A 22876-nucleotide genomic window follows, 5' to 3' on the forward strand; every position below is an offset into this window, starting at 1 on the left:
TAAGTATAACTTGAAACAACAATAATTTGACAAAAAGAAGAAAAATAAATAAATAAAAGAAACAAACAAAAGATAAAGGGCATCACAAACATATTAAATTAATTTAGCAGACATAACCTGCTCACGTCACATCTACGTCGTCAAGCTCCGTTTGAGTCTACGCAGTACGCTCAGCCTTCACTTTTCTCCGTTGAATCCATACTGTCTATGGTTGAAATCCATATGGGGTCGCTGTGTCCATTTCTTATCGCTGTTACGTCGTGCGTTAGCTGGGAGGAGGAGTATGTTTCTATGGTTATTTCAAACAAGAATATAGCCTAACTTCAAGGCATCCAGCCAACCGCTTCTGTTTTATTTCTTGCTTTTAAAAGTGTGAAACATGTCTAACACAACAGTCAAACAGAAGAGACCTGCTCTGAAAGTCGCCAAGTAAGTTTATACGTTACAAACGCTCAAAGAGCAACTCAAACACTTAATTATAAATTGTAACGTTAGTTTTACCTGCCAGTAAGCATGTTACCAGTAAGATAACTTTACGATAATTTGAGTTTTCAACATGAATTTATAAGTAACGTTAGTGTCCTAAGGTTTGGTGTGCTATACTACAACTAAAATATTTTTAAACAACATTTTCTCAGTTCTTTAATATTTGTTATGTTGGCTTGAATATTTACATTTTCTCCTCATAGGCTAAAGCATGTTTTCTCTTTCTTCTAGGTCTTCCAAAACACTAAATGTATCATCAGGAGTATTTCGTGTGAATAAGAGCATTTCAAAAACCATTAACAATTCATTCAGCGGGAAGAGCTTCAGTTCGGGAGGTGGCAGTAAAGTTCTAGACAAGAGCTCGGCCCAAACACTAAAACACACTGTTCAGGTATTGGGCATTTTATTATGATTATGCATAAATTCCCTATATATATAAATTTCCTATATGAAAAAAAAAAGAATATCTAAGGACAGCTTGTTCATTTTTGTACTTACTTCACCAGGTGTTTGATGAACATGGCCAGGACGTTACTCCTCGCCCATTAACGTTATATAACCCAGAACCTGGGGTTTTACAACCTAAACAAGGAAAAATATTTCCTGCACATGACACGTCATCATGGACTACCATGACAGACTTTCCCTCGGTAGCCTTCCAGACCACCAACGCAAGCATTTCTGGACCGTTTACAAGGTAATTGTGGAGAAATGTAAAAATATTACTTCTTTGCAGCACTTAAATCTGTACCACAAAGAATTATATAATATCACTTTTGTTGTTGCTATGGTAATGAGTGAGCTCTTCTGGCATGTCAGGTCTTTTTTTGGGAGCATTTCAGCATCCAGAACAAGCCAGACATTGGAATCAGCGACTGATGAAACTAAAGACTTGTTAGTGAAACAAGACTTGTCCAACAGTCTTTCAGGTTTTTGTTTTTATTTTATATTTTCATCAGCCAAGTTTCCTCTTTAACTCATGTCGTTCATTAATTATCTGATGAATTAATGTTCCAATATAACATTGTGATATTCCACTATATTTTGCTGTGCTTGCTTCATACAGATGTTCAGGCTCGTAGAGAGGAGGTGCAGGAGCAGGTCAGGGAGGACGTATTGGACAGTATGGTGGATATTTACCTGACTGAGACAGAGACTATCTGGCTGCTGGACATTCCTTCAGTGTCCGTGTCAGAAGATTCAGAGGATGCTGAGACAGTCAAGTGAGTCACATTTATGATATTTTTTCTCAGTAATATTCAAATCCCATTTTAAGATTGAGTTAACTCAGTTGATGACATTTGACTCGTTTGAAATTTATATTTCTCATTTACGTCACATTTATTTTGACTAGCTAGACTCGCTCAGTCACTTTTTCCATGTTGCTAAACCATTTTTTCATCTTGTGTTTTGAAGGGAAAGGAACAACGCTTACACAGAACTGTGTAAAAACAGACAGGGCAACGATAAATATGTGGAGCGCTCAATGCAAACATTCAATGGTGCACCAAAGACAAAGGAGGTCCAATGTGATAGCATTACAATGGTAGACAAAGGTATGATGTCAATACAAAGTCCATTTATAATCTGCCCTTAAAATAAAAGGCACTTCATTGTGATTCAAATGTTTTTTTGTTTTTTATCACATCAAACACTCTATCCAGCTGTCATGTCCACCACCTGGGACATGTATGATTCATTCAGCAATAAAGGTGATGTCAGTGGAAACACAGTGGTGTCTGATCAAGGAAATAAGGCTGATGTCCCAGACTCCTCCTCCTCCATGCGTGACCTGAACCCTAAGGGTCCTGAACAGAGCATGTCTATGATCAGCATCAGCAGTACAGGTCATTCTTTTTTATAAATAAACATTCAGTTTTGAGTAATGATTCTCAGCTTGTGTATATATAATCATGCATAGATAGGATAACACATTTGATTATAGAAATTGTTATTCAAACAAAAATTTAAATTAAAAAATTAAAAAATATTAATTTTCATCCTTGCTTTTAATGTAGTCAGTGGCTCAAGCGCTCAACTTGAAAAGATGGCCTGTGTGCTTCTGGTGGAGGAAGAGCCAGATCATGAGCTGATCTTACAGTCAGACAAATTCAAGCAGGACCTAGCAGTGATGGAAAGGGTGATTCTGGCCAATATCTTCCAGCCCAAGCTTGCTGCGTACAGACAACTGCCTGTAATAGAGGGTGATGTATTTTGTATCTAAAATCACATATTAAATGTAACAGTAGTATTTTAATGCATTTGTTTTTAAATATCAATTTATTAACATTTGGCATTTGCTAGAATATGTATACTGCTTTGTTGAACAGACCCAGACTGTATGCGGATGGCAACGGGGTCTAAAAACTACCTGAGTCCATTCCTTGAGCGTCTTTGGGCCTTTGAGTGTGAACTCACCGTGGGGCTAAATGTCAGCAGTATGACCTGGAACAAGAAAAACCCAGTAATATCCATTTTACCAACATGTTTCATCCACAAATGATTTTACTTATTTATTTTAAAAATCTTGACTGAACAACATGTGTTTTCCTACAGGATCTTCTTGCCGTGGGATATGGACAGCTTGATTTCAAAGATCAGAAATCTGGACTTGTGTGCTGCTGGTCTTTGAAGAACCCCATGGTATTCTGCACATTCATGCATAGTTTAGGACAAAGATGAATAGCAGATTTATAGCCAATTTAACAGTGTTTGTAAGTAATTTATTTATCAGATTTCTCAAGAGCTGTTCATTTAAATGTTGTGTTCACATACAGTGCCCCCCCACCCAAAAATAATAATAATTGGACACTTTGGGACACTGAAGCCACACTTAAGTCACACTGAATGTGTACTTTTCTTTGAATTAGATGACAATATATTAAATCAAGTAACAAATTATACTACACAAACTTCTTTAAAAATGTTTTGATTGTAAAGTGTGCTTGTGATATTTCTTTACAATAAATGACACTAATATTTTGTTATCTAATGCAAAGACATTTTTAGTGTGGCTTTAGAGCCCAACAACTTCGTTTATAGCCTCTGTATTCTTTTCCTGTATTTGTATTCCTTAGCATGTCATATTATCTTGAGTTTTTGTGAACATTCTTTAAATATGTTTGTTTATTTGTTTTAGTGGCCTGATCGAATCTTTCATTGTGAGAGTGGAGTCACTGCACTGGATTTCTCAGCTTGTAATGCCAATCAGCTGGCAGTAGGCATGTATGATGGCACCATTGCCATTTATGACGTCCAGGCCGCAGAACAAACGCCCATCATTGACAGCAGGTGGGGCTGTGAGCATTTCTTCTCATGCAGGAAGTTACAGATTGTAACATACACTGAAAATAGGTTTCTCAAATTCCTAAATTATATGTTTATAGTTAGAATAGCGAAATAAATAGACTATCAGTGTTTAATAGAGGAGAACACACTTTTGTTGATGACGTCAAAGGCCATACATCCAATCAAACTCAGTAATATGGCTGGTAATTTATCTCAAATCTAGTCAAAGTGGAGAATCACTGATCTACTGTATATAACCTAAAAGTCATAGTGCCTATATGGAGAGTACACATATCAAAAATGTATTTTTGATTAGATTAATAGTTACACTTTATTTTAAGGTGACATAGTTACATTGTACTTACTCAAAAAAGTACTGAGTAATATTATTTAACTACATGTACTTACTATAGAGTTACGGTTAGGGTTAGGGCTTGGTTTAGGGTTAGTTTCTTGTAATTATGCATAATTTACTGTTTTTACTATAGTAAGTACATGTAGTAATGCACTTCACCTTAAAATAAACTGTTACCAGATTAATTATTGTGGAGATATTACAACGTTTTTTTTAGTGTTTATAATGCTGTGTTGAATCATATTTGAATGAGTTGACAGGATTGTGTACACAAGCATGTTCTTATATTAGATTGACTTTACTCCTGTGTCATCTCGCCACAGTGACTGCGCCAACATGCACACGTGTCCGGTGTGGCAGCTCAGATGGATTGATCATGAGAGCGGTCTGGCTGGAGAGGATAAAGGGGAAATACTCATCTCTGTGTCAGCTGATGGAAGAATCTGCAAATGGGTGCACGACAAATGCCTGAAATTCGTTGGTATGTGGGACAGATGTGAAACACATATGTGTAGAGCCACAGACCAAAGATATAAACTAGGGTTACTACACTGGCCCCAAAAGTGGAGCGGTAATTTTCTGGTCATTTATAAATAAATCGTTTGAAAATTACATGGACATTTATGAAGCGATCTGAATCTGCGTCTTTGAACTAATGGATGTTAATTGCCTATAAAGCACCGCACAAAACCAGCACCAAAAAATAGCATTAATGTAAGTATAGTATTCAAGTCACTTGTTGTATTTCTATATTGATACACCGTTTACCATTTGATGAAACTATCATAGTTTGTTAAATGAAGCCAGGCCTACAGTTCTAGTATTTGAAGTGTAGGCTAACAACAACACGTGAAATGGTGACTTTATTAGTAAAAATTGTTTGATAATTTTGCAGCAATAGTATAATAGTTCAGTAGCCTACTACTGGGCAAAAATTTGCACACACATTACTTTTTTTTATTTTATTTTTTTTATAAAGAAGTCCCTTATGCGCATCAAGCCCCTGAGGAACTCTCTACAAGTCCCTGTATGAGAATATAGCACAATACTGACGAGTTGAGCTGGTTTTAGTAGAAATAGATGCATTTCTGTATGTTTAAGCCATGTGTTGAATAATTTATATTTTGTCTTGACTTAGACCTGATGACACTAAAGATGCCTAACATGGCAACAAACCGCCAGCAATGGAACTCAACGATCTCACCATTGTCACCGGGGCTGTGTTTTGATTTCCATTCTAATGTGAGGCCTACAGTATTACATCTCTTATTTGTTCACATAATTATAATATCAAAAAGCTGCTAAAGAGACTTGTTATAAGCTTTAATGCCGTTATCTTACAGGATTCAAATATCTACCTTGCTGGAACAGACGACGGTTATATTCACAAGTGCTCTTATTCATTTAGTGAAGAATTCTTGGAAACTTACAAAGCCCACAAAGTATGTAGAAATGTTTGTCTAATTTTGAAAGTGTCGTATGGTTGCAATATGGAGTCCTTTTTCATGCACCTTGAAACATTTACACGTTCTTTTCTTTCTCTTCTATTCTCTCTGCTCCTTTCCTCAGGGTCCCGTCTATAAGGTGACATGGTCGCCGTTCTGTCCAGACGTTTTCCTGAGTTGTTCCTCAGATTGGACTATTCAACTGTGGAGGCAGGACCTCCAGAGACCCGTGCTTTGTTTCACCTCTGGACAGAAGGCTGTGTACGACATCATGTGGTCCCCAAACTGTGCTACTGTCTTTGGAGCTGTCAGTGAGGGCAAAGTGGAGATCTGGGACCTGAGAATCAGCAGGTAAGATCTTGTGTTCTGTTCATTTATAATATTCAATAATAACAATTTTAATGTTTTTTTCATCTTATTTTAACTTCAAATTTTAGTGCTCAGTTTTTTCTGTCCAGTAGTTTACAGTGTAGTTTTATTTATTTTTTTACAGTCTGGACCCGACAATTGTGAGCGTGACCTGTCCAGGAGTGAATCCGACAGCTCTTCTGTTCACCTCTGAGACAGACTGTGTTCTGGTGGGGGACAGTGACGGGAAGGTCGCCGTGTACAAGCTGAAGAACCTCACAGATGGAGGTAGCACACAGGTGAGGCCTTATCTGTTCATGTCCATGTGGCGTACAGAACTCAATTAAGTAATCATTCAGTCCAATGCCCAGATCATTTATGTCTCGTGTGTTTCTGCAGGTGGAGACGTTGGAGGATGTAATTCAGTCCACACTGTCCAGTCAACACTGAGGAGCATTAGGAAAGACTGGTACAGGCTCATAGATAGATATTACACAGCAAAAGTTCAGTGACATTTTTATTTGTGCATGGTAGAAAGCAAATACTGATACTGACATAATGACATACAATAAATGTGGAAAATTGAACTAAACGATTCAGGGAGCAGGCTACACAGTGAACTCCGAGAAAACACTACTTAAGCTCCGCTGCTTTCTTCGACCCTCTCTGTCTCTGGTCCTGGGCTGTGCTTACTCAGTGTGTGTGTGAGAGGGGGAGTGGCCAGCTGTGCTCACTCAGTGTCAGTGTGAGAGGGGGAGTGGCCAGCTGTGCTCACTCAAGGCTTGTTTGACTTGAACCGGTGCTGCAAAGACCGATCGGTGAATGACATCAAAATACCGCGAGAGCGAATAGAGAGTAGACGGCTCCTTGTGCTTTTGAATTGCTCTCGCGGTACTTTGATGTCATAAACCAAACGGTCTGTGCAGCGCCGGTTCAAGTCGTACAAGCCTTCAGTGTCAGTGTGAGAGGGGGGGTGGCCAGCGGCTAGAGCGGCAAAAGCCAGTGTGTGCTTCTTTTACCAATATATATTTAACAATATCTTTTGCATTTCTAATCCAAACAACGTCAAACTTGGCACTGCACTTACTCATGCCCGTAGCAAGACACCTGTCAAGTTTGAAATCCATCGGACTAACAGTTCGAGAGATAAGCGAATAACACACATACACACACAGACAGAAAGACGTTTCCGTAATTTATAGATAGATAGATAGATAGATAGATAGATAGATAGATATAATATACAGAAGTAAACAGCGTAGGTGACTTACAGATTCAGTTAACATCCACAAATGAAAAAGCGCGACGATTCAGGGAGCAGGCTACACAGTGAACTCGACGATTCAGGGAGCAGGCTACACAGTGAACTCCGAAAAAACGCTACGCTTGAGCAAACAGTTTGTGAATAGGTTACTACAAATGTATAAAAAAATATATATATAATATTCAGAAGTAAAAAGTGTAGCTGACAGAGTGTTTATGACAGAATGTTTATTTTTAAACCACAACCTTCTAAGTGCTTCTTTTTCCGCTATATTTTACAATATCTTTTGCATTTCAAATCCAAACAACGTCAAACTTAGCACTGCACTTACTCGTGCCCGTAGCGAGACACCTGTCAAGTTTGAAATCCATCGGACTAACGGTTCGAGAGAGAGTGCAAAATGCCCGTGCAAAATCATTTTTTTGTGTGTGTTTTTAGTAATTGTTGGTTTGGTGTGTTTGAGTGCTCATTGTTACAATTACACAGCAAAAGTTCCGTGACATTTTTATTCATATTTTATTTGGTTCGAGAGATATGCGAATAACAGACATACAGACACACTGACTGACAGACAGACAGACGTTTCTGTAATTTATAGATAGATAGATAGACAGATATCCTCTGGCAGACTGAGCGACTCCATTTTACAATGGGATTACAGCACACATGCCTTATTGTGCATCCTTGTAGGAATAAATATATTCCTCCAAAAAGTCACGTTTTAAGGTCAACTTTAGTATAGTGAATTTAATTTTAATTTTGATTAGATGAAAATGTCTATGTATTTTTTAAGCCTTTGGTTGTTATATGTTAACCTATGTTAACAACGCAGGTACTATAACAACATTGCTTCTGAAGCTATTAAAAAAGCCCAATATATTTTGTATACAAAAATTTTGTGTGGGAAATACAGACAGAATGTAAGTGTTTGTTCTGTGCGAATGGACAGTTTTATTACCACTTGCCCGCCACACATTACAGCTTATCGACGATGAGTACAACATCACACTTTTACAAATGACTGTCATTACTGAACTGTTGTTCTCTCTTACATCTGGCCTTTTTAGTACAAATCAAACAATTTAGCAATAAAGATGCAACTCAGCTTATATAAGAGAGCTTTTAAGAATAACAGCTGTGACATTATGACAGGAAATGGATATTTACTAATGTATATGGGACTTTTTATCCATATGGCATATGGTCATTTATACATTTAAAAACAAATTCCCACATGAATTTTTGTGTTGAATGAAGGTAATGTCTATAAATATTGTTTTGATTATTATATTATATTATATTATATTATATTATATTTTATTATATTATATTATATATTTATTTCACTACCTCTTTTAGTGATATTTTCAATTTAATAAAGAAAAAATGGAAGAAATGACTAAAACTATGTGACATTTACTATGCTTTCTTAATTGCATTAAAATGTATTTAATAGAAATTTGATATAATATAATTACTTGCCTTGCCTAATCATCTTAATGTGCCATAGAGATATGTCTATTAATGAAACTAAACTTTTTATTAATTGGTCCAGGAAGCATAGTAAATGCATTTTTTTCCCTCTCTTATTTTGCATTATTAAATTCAAAGTTAGCAAAGTTATTACATTCAAGAGTCAGTGAAGCAAATATCTTATCATTTTATCATATATCATATCATATCACATCAAATATAATATAATATAATACATATATGAACTTGATTTTTCCCACTAACTTTTGTCATTTTCTTAGTAGACATCATACTGTTATTCATATCATGGGGCACATCAGCCATAAAACCATAATTGCTCAGATTATAGCCATATTGCTCATTTGCACTCCTTTTTCCTCATAGGCCAACTGGGTTTAAGGGATCAGAATTTGATAGTCACATCAATAGATAGTGGACATCTGTTTTACTCGGAGAGCAGCGTTGGTCTTTATGTGACTAGATTATCCATTCATTAAGGAGAACATCACTGCAATGAGACCATTAAACTGGAGATGTTAAGAGACAACAGCTTGTCCCTAAGGATGTAATTTAATTCCAGATTGGGGCAGTAAAGCACCTAAATACCTGCTGCCTTTTGTTTTCCCATCAAAGTTGTTTGACTTGAGGGGATCAAGTAAGTGTTGGGTGGGGTTTAGACAGGATGGATCGACCCAGCTTGAGCCGGCATAAATTGGGGTCACGACTCATGAGAAAATCAGACGTTCGCTAGACCTGAGAGAGGTTGGCAGAAGATAGAGAGGACCTTAGAGCAACTATGAGAATGTTATATTCTCCTGCTGTACTGCTGCTGTGTGCTGTGTGTAGCGTGTCCGTCGTGCAGGCTGACGTGAAGAATGTCAAGCTGTGTGGCCGAGAGCTCATCCGTGCTGTCGTCTACACGTGTGGAGGCTCCAGGTGGAGGAGGTTCAGTCCGAAGGATATGGAAGGTGAGTTTGCTATGAGGCGGAAGATTCAAGATAATTCTGAATCTTAAATACTGGCTTCAGAACAAATGTGCTTACTTTACAGTGGTACTGTTTTATTAAATACAACTCCATATATTATAATAGAAATAATTGTTGTTATTTACCTATTTTAATCAAATGAATCAAAATATTAGAGATACAAAAAAAGATTAGCCTTTTTCTAAAACAATACTTTATGTGCACGAGACAGCCCTGTCATCCTGTGGAAGTTCTGTTAATTGTATTTCATTTGAATCCAGATAATTAAATAAGCTCAAAAGGAAGAGGGGAGATGTAAAAAAATAAATAATAATAATATATATATATATAGAAGTATAATGAAGTTTTAGAAGTATGTATGTTTATATATATATATATATATGAAGAGTTCAGATGCAAAAGCCTCTAAGTGCCATCTGAAATTTTCTTCTAGAATGATAATTTTGATACCTCGTAAATCAAGCTCGTATATTTAAGTTCAGTAATTTCACTTAAATGGCAATGAAAATTACCTATTAGTTGTCATTTAAGTGAAATTACTGAAAAGTATCATTCTAGAAGAAAATTTCAGATGGCACTTAGAGGCTTTTGCATCTGAACTCATATATATATAGTTTTAGAAGTATAATATATGCAAACTAGAATGCATTTTATCAAAAGCGAGAGGGAATATACTGAAAAATATTGAATAATTATTTTTGAATAATATTATGAAAAATGCAAACTAGAATACATGTATTATATATTTTGTTTTATTGTTTATATGGGATTTACATAGGTGTACGTAAAAAAAAAAAACTTGAACTTACTTTTGCTAATTGCCAATGACTGTGTGGTTGTATGAGTATCTAAGCATCTCTTCCTCTTTCTGGCCCTTCAGTCCTGATGATATTTAACAGAACACTGCTTTAATTGTATCAGTGAGATCAAGTCTCCTCCAGTCAACAGATAAACAACGTCTGGTTATATTACATTCCAATTAGACTGACACAAGTTGAGTTAGTCATTTTCACAGTGCAGGAAACATGCTCTCCTGTCTGTGGAGTATGACACCAGCACATCACTTGAGACCTTGCATTGCATGCAAAACAAAAGAAAGAAAGTTGCACATCTTTTTAACATAACTTTGTATTTTGCCTTTGTCGTTCCACAGGGGTTTTTAATGGAGATCTAAGCAGCTCGGAGGATGTTAGTGAGAGTGTGGGATCTGACCTGATCAGACGAGACCTGAGTGATGTTTGTTGTCATTTAGGCTGCAAGAAAAGTGACCTCACGTTTCTCTGCTGAGGACTGAACTTGCGTTTTCTATTTGCCTCCCTGTGTTTTTTGTTTTTTCTTCCACGTTGAGTTCAGAAGACACTTGAACACTTCTCTATAAACTGTACAGTCGGTAGGAATTCATATAACAACTTAATTTGCCAATAGATTATTCCTGCTGTCTTAGATCATACTGCTGCTACAAGATCATACTCTTGTACTTTAAATTGCACCATGAAGAGAGGATGAATATCAACACCAATGAAATTGGGTGTTGAGAGGTGCAAAGCAGTAATTGTTGTGATTTAAAATGTTTTAATTGTAAATTTTATTTTGCAAACTGTCAATAAACATTAGTGCATACAGTATGCATCAAATGTGTTTTTTTCCCCTACACCTCTAAACACTGAATCTGAAAATCATGATTTCACAAATATTTTATTGTCCGACTCCTTCATAAGTTTTGTTTGGTAAACCAATTTAGAGCAAAGTGAGTGCAATGATATAATTATAATAAATTACATAACACAGATGAGCATTTCAGATTACACAATATTAGTTCATAATATAGTTCATAATATAAATATATATATAAACTGTAACATTCTTTTTACATGATTTATCACAACATTTTTTCTTTTGTCAAATCAACTTAGATAATTTATGTGGTTCAGATAACATATTTTCAGATATCATGATATAATACTCCATTGTAATTTTTTATTTATTTCAAGGAACTCAAAATTGTACAGTGTGTATATGCATATATATATATATATATGCACTGTAAAACATTTTGTTTACATGATTTATCACAACATTTTTTCTTTTGTCAGAACTTGTCATAAACTTAGATGATTTATGTGCATCATATGCAAATACATCATATTTTGAGTTTATGTTGATTAAACCAATCTCCTTCATTGTATCAACTACATTTTTTTAATTTCAATGAACTTAAAATTTTACAGTGTATATATATATATATGTATATATTATCTCTCTCACACACACACATGCCTACAATATAATACAATAAATCGATTTATCAGGCTTATATGTTTTATTGTTTTGGAAAGAGCAAAGTAATCTCAGATCTTTGTTAACATTTTTTTGTACAAACACAGCTTGCACATGTTTCTGGGAAGAGATGATTTACAGTTACCAGACAGCGCCCGCACACACACACACACAGACACGCACGCACGCGCGCACACACACTCTCCCTCCTACACAGACACAACTCCACACACACACACACACACTAATGCAGTTCGACTTTCACACACAGCTCCACTTACATCAAACTGACATGAGTTTTCTCACTTCTTTTGCACATCTGAGTGACGTTTCACTTTGGACCATGTAGACATACTGATTAAGCACTACACAGAATTGAACTCATAAGTTTCTTTTTCTTTCAGCTGAGAGACTCCTAGTTGTTCTTTGACTAAACTCAGTGCAATAAAAAAAACCTTTAGTTTCAGTGCTCAGAAAATATGCAATGCAGTGTTAACGGACAGCGACGCTCCGCTCATCCTTAACATTAAATGTGGGATGGAAACCTATGAATCACAAAGCACCAGTAATCTTCTCCAAACCATCACAACGTCTACATCAGACACTCAAAGATGCAACCAAAATGTTTGTTCCTGACAGTGAACATCAGAGCATCTGGGAAGTTAAACAGTAACACAGTGTTTTTTTTTTTTGTCCTTTTCATTTTTTTTTTCCACAAGAAACAATATTTTTCACTTTATTCATAGGTTTAAACATTTAAAAAATATGCAGCTCATTTTCTCTTAAAGGACAATTCTGGAGATACACGTACATACGAAACGAAAAAACAAAAACAAAAAAACAATTTGGTCATTGAACCACTCAAGAACCTTGTCATCTCACAGAGACCGTTACCATTTGCAAAATAAAGAGGTTCTCAAGCGCAGGGGCTCATGCTCAGGACACTGAGGGGAGAGGCTGGATACAAACACATCTGCGTGAATGAGAAAAGAATTTACAATGTCCAAAAGCTGACAATCCATTGTTGAACTAATAGTGCTGCAATATACATAACACTATAATAACATTAAGCATGACGCATCTAGGTAGATACAGTATCCCATTTAATTTTCTCTTTTAAACGTCACCCCGACCCATATATATTTATATAGCGTAAATTTTCTGTTGCACTTGAATTAAAAAACTTATATCTGAAATAAATTAAAAAATTATACCTTAGCATTATACTGTACACAGCTTACCTGACTACACAGATAACAAAAAGTCAAAAACTTCAAGGATCCTAAATTATGATACCATTCAAAGTCTATTCATATACAGTGTAACTTGTTTCTTTTTTTATACAACACATAATGAATAAATAAAAATAGAGTGATGTCATGTACTCTGATGTCTAACACTGTTCCCTTGGGAATAACAGAAAGGCTATTTAACAATACAAGAAAACACCAAACGGCCTTCAAGGCATATATTACCAATTTAAAAGGACTTTTCTGTTGAGGAAAATCATTTTTGTGTGTCTATTGCAAGCAGGAGTGTTTTAAAGCTGTGGCTGTCTATAAAGAGTTTCGACAAAAAAAAAAAAACAATTTCTATTGTTTTTCAATTAACCTGACTTCACTTAGAAATTAAAATGAGATATTCCTGAATACGTTTTCATGTCTAAAAAAAGCTTGAGCAAGACCTCTTACTACATGCAACGGTATAGCGCCATCTTGTGGCAGAGTCTTATTCCTCTTTTAGACGGTCGGTTGTTTACCTTACTAATTAGCTACCTTGTTCGAAAACCGTGATACTTTTTGACAAACTGAATGCATAGAGAAAGAAAAACATTACATGTTCAGTATCACTTTTAGAGAAGGATACAGAGAATTCAGGTTCAGATAGGCACAGCTAATAACACATCGGACAGAAATAGAGGCTAAACCTTACAAACAAACCCAGGTCGTTTAACTGCAGTAATACAGATGTTGCAAAGTGAATAAAGTTCACACATATAAGAAGTACACCCTAAAACGGTCCACATTTACAATGCAACTCATATAATACTGCTGGAGTGTGTGAGGTCCACATGTCTCGTACATCTACATAGGTTTATCCATAAGGTCAGGTAGGGGTCCGGGCTTGTGATCTGTCCTGTGTTAAATAATCAGAATTGGTCCAAAATATGCAGACTGGCATGGGTCAAAGATGCTGTTTAGTTGTCTGCGATGTATTTTCCTATGGCGAAAGAATAAACACAATTGTACATTTTAAATAAATGCGTGCAGTGTAGCTTATTTTCGCAATGCATTGATGATCTCAACCAAAATAACCGAACTCTGACTCTCTGGAAGATTCTTAGGCAGCTGTCACTCGCATAACTCACCTGCTGCAAACCTCTTCTTGATAAGGGAAAAACGATATCCAAGGCCAACCAGTTCGATGTCACAGCCTGACAGAGTGCTGCCCTCACTGGTGAACTGCACTGCCACCGGGGCGGGTTTACTGGGACCCTCTGTTAGCTGGAAACGGGCCAGCAGAGATCCGACACCTGAACATATGAGAAAAGAAATAGGCAACTTATTATTATTATTTATTATAGATACTGTATACACTATCGTTCAAAGGTTTGAGGTCAGAAATGAATACTTTTTCAGCTAGGAAGCATTCAATTGATAAAAGGTGACAGTAAAAACATTTATAATGTTACTAAATGAGTCTGTTTCAAATAAATGTTGTTCTTTTGACCTTTCTATTCATCAAATAATACTGAAAAAAACAAACATGCACAAAAGGTGCATTTTGTGGTCCGTATTAAGTATTAAGCATCACAACAATGCGATTGAATGATCACTAATGATTTCTGAAGGATCACGTGACACTTTACAGTGGAGTAATGATGCTGAAAATTCAGCTATGCCATCACAAAAAATTGCATTTTAAAATATATGACTGTTTTTACTGTATTTTTGATCTAAGGCATCTTACAGATCACAAACTTTTGAGCATCAGTATAGACAAAATTTAATAATGATTCTCACCTCCATTCTCAGATTTCTGCGAAATATCAGGAATCTTCCATAAGATTCTCTGCTGTTCCGCATTCCTATAAAGGTACCAATAAAATTAGTATATTATCTAGAAAGAAAGAAAATTGTCGAACGATCTCTTCCGTCAAATCTAGAACTATTCAGAGTGTAATTTTTCAAACTCTATAACTAAAGTTCGGCACACTCTTCACATTTCAGGGGGTTCTCAGAAGTGGAAACCGTCGTAGTAGGGAGAAGACAGAAAATTACATTTTTGTATTCCATTTAGTCTAATAGCAAAAGAAAAATCTGTAGCATTTCCACAACTTTCCAAAAGAGGAAAAAATATCGAGAGATTGATTACAGCAGTCAGAAGAGAGAAAGATGTCAAATTTGCTCTATTAGAAACACTCTCACAGCAGGATCAATTCACATTTTTCTCATTTACTGCCAAGATAATATAACGCCAACAAGTATACCGTTATAACAAGTATAACGTTATAAATGTTCCATTTAGAAATGTATAATTTTTTGGAAACTTTACTAGATTTGTGATGTTGATAACCGTGGAATCGCATCATCACAGTCTGTGAAAAGGGTCCATCATAATGCTTGATTTTCACAATGACGATTCGAGTTTTGAAGACTAGAATTCCATTTCTAGAAGAGTCCCTCACCAGGCAGCTGGAGGAAGCACAGCCTGCAGTTTGCTGACGCCTCCGTCCACAGGGATGAGGAACTGAACATTGTTGAGGGCGACAGGAGTGGTCATGGCCCCACCGTTGTATTTGTAGTCTATCCTCAGGTCGGTACTGGTGGGCTCACACCTCCAGCTCACTGCTAGATTTAGAGGAGTGGACTGTAGACCCTTCGGTAACACCTGATGCACATAGGGAAATGAAGTGGTAGATGATCCTCAAATATCACAAAAAACAATAAAGCAAATGTTGATTTTGTTCATTTAAAGGGATTTTTAGCACTGGAAAGATGAATGTGTATTTAAATTGGGTCATTTATGTAGTAGAAATGTGAAATTATTGACTGAGAAAAGCCAGAAAAAAGCCAGTATTTTTGGCTCATGTGGATGAAAGACAACAACTCCCAGAATGCACTTGCTTCGCTGCCCTACCGGCCACTCCCAAGCCACGCCTACCGGTTACAGAGGGCAGTATAGGAAGAAATGATACAACAAGGCTACTAGTTGACTCGAAACTGAAAAGACGCCGTTTTATCGTGACATCCCACCCTCTATGGGCGGGTTGGTGAAATATCACTTTAAGTTTGTTTTTAAGGACATTTTTGTTTACTCGTATATGATAAACTGAATCAACACTGACTTGAGCTGAATAATGACTGAACAGATTTATTATTTTTTTATCTGCAGAATCTTATCTTATATTTGATGACGTTTGCATCACTGATCGTTATTTTGATGTTTATCGCCATGAAGCTGCTTTGAAACAATCTGTGTTGTATAAGGCCCTCTAGAAATAACTACTTGATGTCCGAAGTAAAATATGGGTCCCAAAGCAAAACTAACTGAGAATGGTTCATGTAAGATATAGGGCAAATACCTGTTGTAGATTTTCTAAAACCGAATATGACTACATATTGCCCTTATGCCTGTGGTCGATGCTGCTTTGAGGTTCGGTTCTTCTCACCTGATATTTCAGCATGTCTACATTGTAGTAAGTTGCCTGTGGTTTCTGCTCCGAAACTTTCTTTAAATGGGTCATCAGGTTTGGCATATTCACCCAGAACTCCTTTGAGTTTGGATTTGGCTGTGTGGTGTCACTGTAGGGAATTTAAAAAGTACATTCAATCTTCAAATCATACTAAACTGAAATAAACAAATAGCCATTATCATTTCTTACTAACAACTAACCCTAAACCAAACCCTAACCCTATATAAGTAAATGTAGTTTATTAATATTACTCAGTACTTGTTTGCGTAACTACACTGTAACAACGTTACCTTTAAATAAAGTGTAACTGAAATGAAGCACCAAAGAATGATTTTCTTCATGTGACACTGAAGACTGGAGTAATGAGGCTGAAAATTCAGCTTTACCATCACAGGAATAAATGACATATTTCACAATATTACAGTTTTTACTGTATTTTTGATCAGCATAAGAGACTTACAGACCCCAAACATTTGAGGGGGAGTGTATAAGAATGCTTTTGCAAAATCAGTAAATGATCACTTCCCCACAGAAAACAGAGAATGATATACTACCCTCCAAAAGTGTTGAATCACATTGCGATTAGTCATACAGTACATGAGTCACCCTCAGCTGACTGTAGGCAGACACGAATGATTCTGAAGTGAGATCTCACCCTGAGAAGATGCGCTTAACTATACTGAAGTATTACCGTGAGTTACAAACTCTCCTTCCATTACTAATTATGAAAGTCCATAAGCAACAATTCAATACATTTCATGGCTGATGCTTAAAGGATTAGTTCACTTCAGAAAAATTGAGTCACCCCCACATCATCCAAGATGTTCATATCTTTCTTTCTTCAGTCGAAAAGTAATTAAGGCTTCCGCCTATGTCACGCGTGCAATTTGGACCTTCAAACCGTACCCCATTGAAGTCCACTATATGAAGAAAAATCCTGGAATGTTTTCCACAAAAAACGTCATTTCTGTTCCAACTGAAGAAATGAAGACATGAACATCTTGGATGACGTGGTGGTCAGGAAATTTTCATTCTGAAGTGAACTAATCCTTTAACTTGTGGGACTAATAAGGACATTTTGTAATGATCACTAATCAATACATACTGTATGATGGGGTTTAAGGTCTGTGAAGGTTCTGTTGTAGGTGATGTTAGATCAATGTTATTACCAGCACAGTAACTGTGGGTTAGGAAGGACGTGTTCCAGACGACTGTAGTTGGTTATGCTGAAGGTTAGCACAGCGGGCGAGGGGTTATTTGCAAAATGCCTTGTGATGCCTGCTGGGAAGGACAACACCATCTCTCCGGTGATCTTCACCACAGACCTTAGAGAGCGACATTATTAAACACGTACATAAGTAGAGGTCTGGTGTGTGAAACAGTGTTAGAAACAGAGAGATCAATAAAACATTTTATGTGCTGTAATAAAGTGAATAGGAAAGAAAAACAGATAAACAGAAGAGATTAGTGAGGGAGAGAGATGACGAGTTAGGTTCCAATACTTAAATGTGCTTTCAAAGTAAACCTGTGTCAAAAACAGCCGTGGCCGTATCGTATTCATATATCTACATGTTAATTATGATGTAAAAGTCATATCATTTAACTTATGTAAATGTGGGGAAGGATAATGACATATTTAAATGACTCTAGCTTCTTAACTCTATATATTGCTTTATTTTAAAGGTATATTTTATTTCCCCCCCAAATTTGTTCAAGAGCTAAACTCTAAACTTTCTTTCAACTTGAATGAAAACGAGTGATCGAATTCGGACACTGAGAGCGCCGGAAGGGCTTCTGCTTTTGCATAGTTTGTGCTTGTTGTTTAATAATCATTTGAAACTTAGCAAACTGGCAGCTCCAGTAGAAAGGAAAACATTTATTTTGAACTGTCATGGAAACTATGCACAAACCATAATTAAACAATTTAAAAATCAATTAAAAAGGAATTACAGCATTTTATTATGCTGTAGCAACATTGACCAGCAGTTTGGAAAATGAATGGATGGATGATTCAGACGCAGCGGGAATTAATTTGGCGCAACCCTCAAAGTGCATTATGGGTATTCTCTAGCCACTGAGTGTACATCGGTTGTATACTTGTTATTGAGGTGCATTATGGGATTGAATAAGAGCACTCGATAACACTACAAACGGCTGTTCCCTCAAAGAGTGCTCTATTTAAGGGTATAGGGGGCGATTTATGACACAGCCTTAGACTGCTACACAAAATACCGACAGACACAAAACATCTAAAGGCCAGCTATATGTTCATTTCATTTAATAATATCCCTTACTAAAATGTTCTAGGTGTGCATTTCTCAACGAATAAGAATTTTGTTCTTTATTCACACACAAAGTAGAACTTCAGAGCTAGATGTGAATCTGTTTTGAGATATCGTGTCATACTTATTGAGGTCAGCTCCTTTGAAGTAGGCACTGACTGTCTCTGTGAAAGCTGCAGCCACAGGCAGCGTGTCCTGGGCCCCCATGGTGAGGGGACTGGGCCCTCGAGAACAGCCTGAGAGAACAAAAACACGCACACACACACACCACAGACTCAGAGTCAGAATGTGTTTACAGACAAAAACACAATTTCGATCAGTCACTGAGCTACATCACAAGAGGCAAATACATGGGTGATAAAGAATGAGAGAAATGGAAATACAAACAAATAGACAAACAATACAATCAGCAGCAGACAAAACAAATTGATTCATTTGTATTTTAGCAAGGCGCTTGAACCCAGACCTAAAATCTAGCACAATGCCTTCTCCAGATGAACACTATTTTCTGCTTATTTGTCTTGACCACATTGTTAGGACTTGTCAGTAAAAGTGTGCAAGTTTATTTTCTTGCTTTAAGCTTATTTTCAATGCTGTGGATTTCACCTAATGCATTCTCAAAGGACAGATAGCTCACTTTGGGCATAGCAAACACAACGCAGAAAAACAACTAATCGCAGACGAGTGGCTCTTTCGCACTGAAAGCGAAACAAATAAGAGACAGGCAAGAAAATGCAAATTCATGCCTGTTAACTGGATAACTAATTTAAAAAAAAAGAAAATAATGAAAACATTTAACTAAAATAAAGTCATTTGGTTGTTTATATCGTTAAATTATATCAACGAAAGTCAGCAATAAAGACATTGGTAAATGAAGTAGCATTAAAACCATAAAGTATATCTGTATTATTTAACATATTAATTATTGTTGTGACGTTTCAGTGCTAAGTAAACAATCCTTAATGTAAGGACACTTACATCACATTTAAAAATCTGTCTTTGCATTATAAAACAAAATACAAAACCAAGTCAAAAAGGTTGCTTTACATTATCTGCAAAAATTTTTACTAGAAAAGGTATAGTAGCATTTTTTGCAAGATGCGACATGGTTTGATATGTTTTTCAGTGTGGCTTAAGCGTTCAAAAGTGTCTAAATATTACTGTACCACGGTATGTTAACACAGATATTTTAATTGTGGTAAACAATGAATCACAATCACAAGCTGATTGTTTTTTGACCAGTTTTTCAGTATTTCTTCTTTTAACAGAATGTAATACAATTTATGCTTTTCTACGTGAGGCCGTTTCTAGTCTTTTTTGAATGCTTGAATTTGAATGCAAGTCTATTAATTTGGATTTATAAGATAAAAAAGAAAAAAGAATGGAAGAGAAGTTGAATGGAAGTTGAAACAGATAACACTCAGCTTCAATGGCATGCACCTGAAGCTGAAAAAATGTGTTATGATGATCCAAGACCAAAGTCGAAATGAAAAGATCAAAGCAGACGAGCCACAAGAACCAGAAGACATATTAGTGACGCAGGAGGAAATATGATGGTCGTGAAGGAAAAGAAAAGCTGCCAGTGACTGTAAGATGAACAGTTAAATGGAAAAGCAGATATACAGAGCAAAGCAGATGTCATGGTGATTTGATGAAGGAACGAATGCGTGAGAAAGGGGGGAGTCAGATGTCAGATGAGACTTGAGTGTGCACGCGCTACGTCCTTAGATATGAACCCCAACTTACCTTCAAAGGTTAAATAAAACTTGCCTCTGTCAAACCACACGAGGGAGGGCTGGTCTGTCTCTGTGTTGGAGGGGGAGGAGGTATAAGGACGGGGGGAGTGAGGAGAGGCAGGGAAGGAGAAGGGGGAGAGAAGGACAGTAGCGTGAGTCACACACAGGTCCATCATACGGCACAGTGATGGGGGCCAGGGGCACAGGTCAAAGGTGGTCACAATTCACTTTAGATGGGGATGATTATGATGTGTGAAACATTCACAAAAGGGAAAACAATAAAAATAGTTCAATCTTTGTATAATTATCAGTCATTTTATTTGCATCAAGACGAATTACGGATTTAAGGTGCTATTAGCTTCAGATTTATAGTTGTTATTAACAAGCAAACTTTTGAGAAGTGACTTTTTTTGAGAGCTGGGAGATTCAAAGAGTGTACAAAAATGATATTCTATCAAATATTTTAACATTCTGATTCGTTTACGTATAATATCAGGACAGATGAACGCTTGAACGATGATTTGAGCTGCTTAGAAATTAAAGCCTCTGGATTCAAGGATGATGTTAAACAGCTTATTTTTAAACTTTTGAAGGAATAGATCATCCAAAATTAAATGTTCTGTAATAGTCACTCACCCTTTTGGCATTTTAAACCCATATACTGTATTTTTTTTCTCTAAAATGGACAAAAAAGCACTCGTGCATTCATTAAGAAGATGATGGTGTCTGAAGCAACTTGACAATAAAGTATCATAGCAGAAACCTCTGCACTATATTCCAAGTCTTCTGAAATTTTTCGTGAAAGAATTGTTCTTCATTTGATTCTTGAGTTTAATGATCCTGGCTGGAGAGGAAGATTATCAGTAAATCGTGACTTACATTTCAGTCTGTTCCTCATTCAAACTTAAATCAACATATACGTTTATGGTGCTTTTATATTGTTTTTGTTATTTCAGTGTATACTTTTGTTCTATGGAAGAATTAATAGCGAAGGGGTTTAGAACAACGTGTAAATAATGACAGATTTTCATTTTTGGGTAAACTATTTCTTTTAAAATATGTATTTAAAAAGTGCTTTTGGTTACATCTTCACAATATGGACCTAATAAGCTACAGCTTGTGTTTTGTTAAACGTATATCGTGTATAGGCCTATTTCACATCTGATATGTGAATTGGATGAGGTAGCTGCAGTAGGGATGATGGGCAACAGGGGGTGGTAATGGGTGACACAAGTGGGAAAAGCAAATGAGGGCTTCTTCTACTGTGCTGGAGAGTGGTGATACAACTTTAGACAAAACCAGGACCAGGACTATGAATGAAGTGAAGATCACTTAAGCAATGAGAAGATGCGAGTTGTACAATAATTCTGAGCATCTCAATGCGTAATCTTGAACTGTTATATTGATGCTCTAATGCTACATTCCCTTCATCTCAGAATGTCCTACCTGGAATAGCGCAATAGAAGATCAACTGAACTTGGAAACTTATTGCAACCCAGGTAGATGATAAACACAGTTAATGATTAACATCTACTTTTAAGCAAATAAAATGAATCAATGACTCATAGTTCTTACATTATAGGATTTAAAAAACTGTTTAGGAAATTGATAGAGAGAGATAAAACACAGTAAATGATCCTCTGTTGATAATCGCACCCTTGCAGATTAAATGCTTGCATTGAATAGAGTCTTCATTTTTGACAATAAAATAATTGCGAAGATAATTATGTATGTCATCCTCTGAGCATCTGACACTTTATGGTCAGAGATATCAAGTAGGAATATCCCATATTTGAATTTGAAATGCAGCATAGGATAATGAAGATAAAATTTAAATATGTGAATTTCACCTGTGAGGACTAAATTTATGTGGCAGTAAAGCTCGACCTTTGTAACATGATGATGTTAGAAATGCTTTTATCCAGATGCAACATCTGAGAGCTCTCCACTCAAACTTATGTGGAGGCAGGCATACTGATCAGCACTGCTGCCACTTGGGCCAAATTCCAGACCGCACTTCAAACACTGAGAGGATGTGTGTGTGTGTGTGTCATCTGTTCAAGCAGCATGGTGGTGCTCTTTGAGTTTTCTGAAGAGTCTACAGCCAGACAGATGCTTTTCAGGGACTAAAAGACTCTTCTGTTCCTGGTTCTTGATGTCAGTGTGGGGTGTTGCATATGTGATACAGACGGAGCAGTCTCTGACATGCATGATAGGCTAAATAGACACGTCATCTTTCA

General features: G+C 36.4%; 3 protein-coding genes across 12 annotated transcripts in view; 2 read left to right on the forward strand and 1 right to left on the reverse strand.

Annotated features, from left to right (window-relative positions):
* The first annotated feature begins 281 nt into the window (after positions 1–281).
* Positions 282–6574, forward strand: LOC311301516 (dynein axonemal intermediate chain 4-like). The gene is made up of 17 exons (XM_084426707.1): positions 282–429; positions 718–877; positions 993–1183; positions 1306–1415; positions 1553–1709; positions 1903–2042; positions 2151–2333; positions 2505–2690; positions 2817–2950; positions 3043–3129; positions 3626–3777; positions 4453–4610; positions 5268–5371; positions 5473–5571; positions 5699–5925; positions 6068–6221; positions 6322–6574. The coding sequence occupies exons 1-17, from the start codon at positions 380–382 to the stop codon at positions 6370–6372; spliced, it is 2343 nt and encodes a 780-aa protein (XP_084282833.1). The 5' UTR covers positions 282–379; the 3' UTR covers positions 6373–6574.
* Positions 6575–9385: 2811 nt separating this feature from the next.
* On the forward strand, positions 9386–11267 carry insl5a (insulin-like 5a). The gene is made up of 2 exons (XM_084426961.1): positions 9386–9627; positions 10799–11267. The coding sequence occupies exons 1-2, from the start codon at positions 9456–9458 to the stop codon at positions 10930–10932; spliced, it is 306 nt and encodes a 101-aa protein (XP_084283087.1). The 5' UTR covers positions 9386–9455; the 3' UTR covers positions 10933–11267.
* Positions 11268–11601: 334 nt separating this feature from the next.
* Positions 11602–22876, reverse strand: part of sgip1a (SH3GL interacting endocytic adaptor 1a) — a 77505-nt gene continuing 66230 nt past the window's right edge. For 5 of the 10 annotated variants that reach the window (XM_084426471.1, XM_084426470.1, XM_084426468.1 and 2 more), the window contains 8 exons: positions 20647–20706; positions 19025–19136; positions 17788–17943; positions 16595–16727; positions 15611–15813; positions 14946–15010; positions 14291–14455; positions 11603–14142 (listed from right to left, as the gene is read on the reverse strand). In XM_084426471.1, the coding sequence (XP_084282597.1) occupies positions 14120–14142; positions 14291–14455; positions 14946–15010; positions 15611–15813; positions 16595–16727; positions 17788–17943; positions 19025–19136; positions 20647–20706 (917 nt within the window). In that variant the 3' untranslated portion in view covers positions 11603–14119. Of the gene's footprint in view, positions 14143–14290; positions 14456–14945; positions 15011–15610; positions 15814–16594; positions 16728–17787; positions 17944–19024; positions 19137–20646; positions 20707–22876 lie in introns of all 10 variants that reach the window. The other 5 variants (XM_084426473.1, XM_084426472.1, XM_084426465.1 and 2 more) reach the window with 4 other exon arrangements.

Source organism: Rutilus rutilus, assembly GCF_951802725.1.
Source record: "Rutilus rutilus genome assembly, chromosome: 12".
NCBI classification, from domain to species: Eukaryota; Metazoa; Chordata; class Actinopteri; order Cypriniformes; family Leuciscidae; genus Rutilus; species Rutilus rutilus.

Bases quoted from the DNA above. Each gene is read 5' to 3' on its own strand.
- LOC311301516 (XM_084426707.1), top strand. From the start codon at position 380: ATGTCTAACACAACAGTCAAACAGAAGAGACCTGCTCTGAAAGTCGCC. The intron at 2,334-2,504 runs GTCATTCTTTTT...CTTTTAATGTAG, and splicing joins GATCAGCATCAGCAGTACAG to TCAGTGGCTCAAGCGCTCAA. The intron at 2,691-2,816 runs GTGATGTATTTT...TTTGTTGAACAG, and splicing joins ACAACTGCCTGTAATAGAGG to ACCCAGACTGTATGCGGATG.
- insl5a (XM_084426961.1), top strand. From the start codon at position 9,456: ATGAGAATGTTATATTCTCCTGCTGTACTGCTGCTGTGTGCTGTGTGT. The intron at 9,628-10,798 runs GTGAGTTTGCTA...GTCGTTCCACAG, and splicing joins CAGTCCGAAGGATATGGAAG to GGGTTTTTAATGGAGATCTA.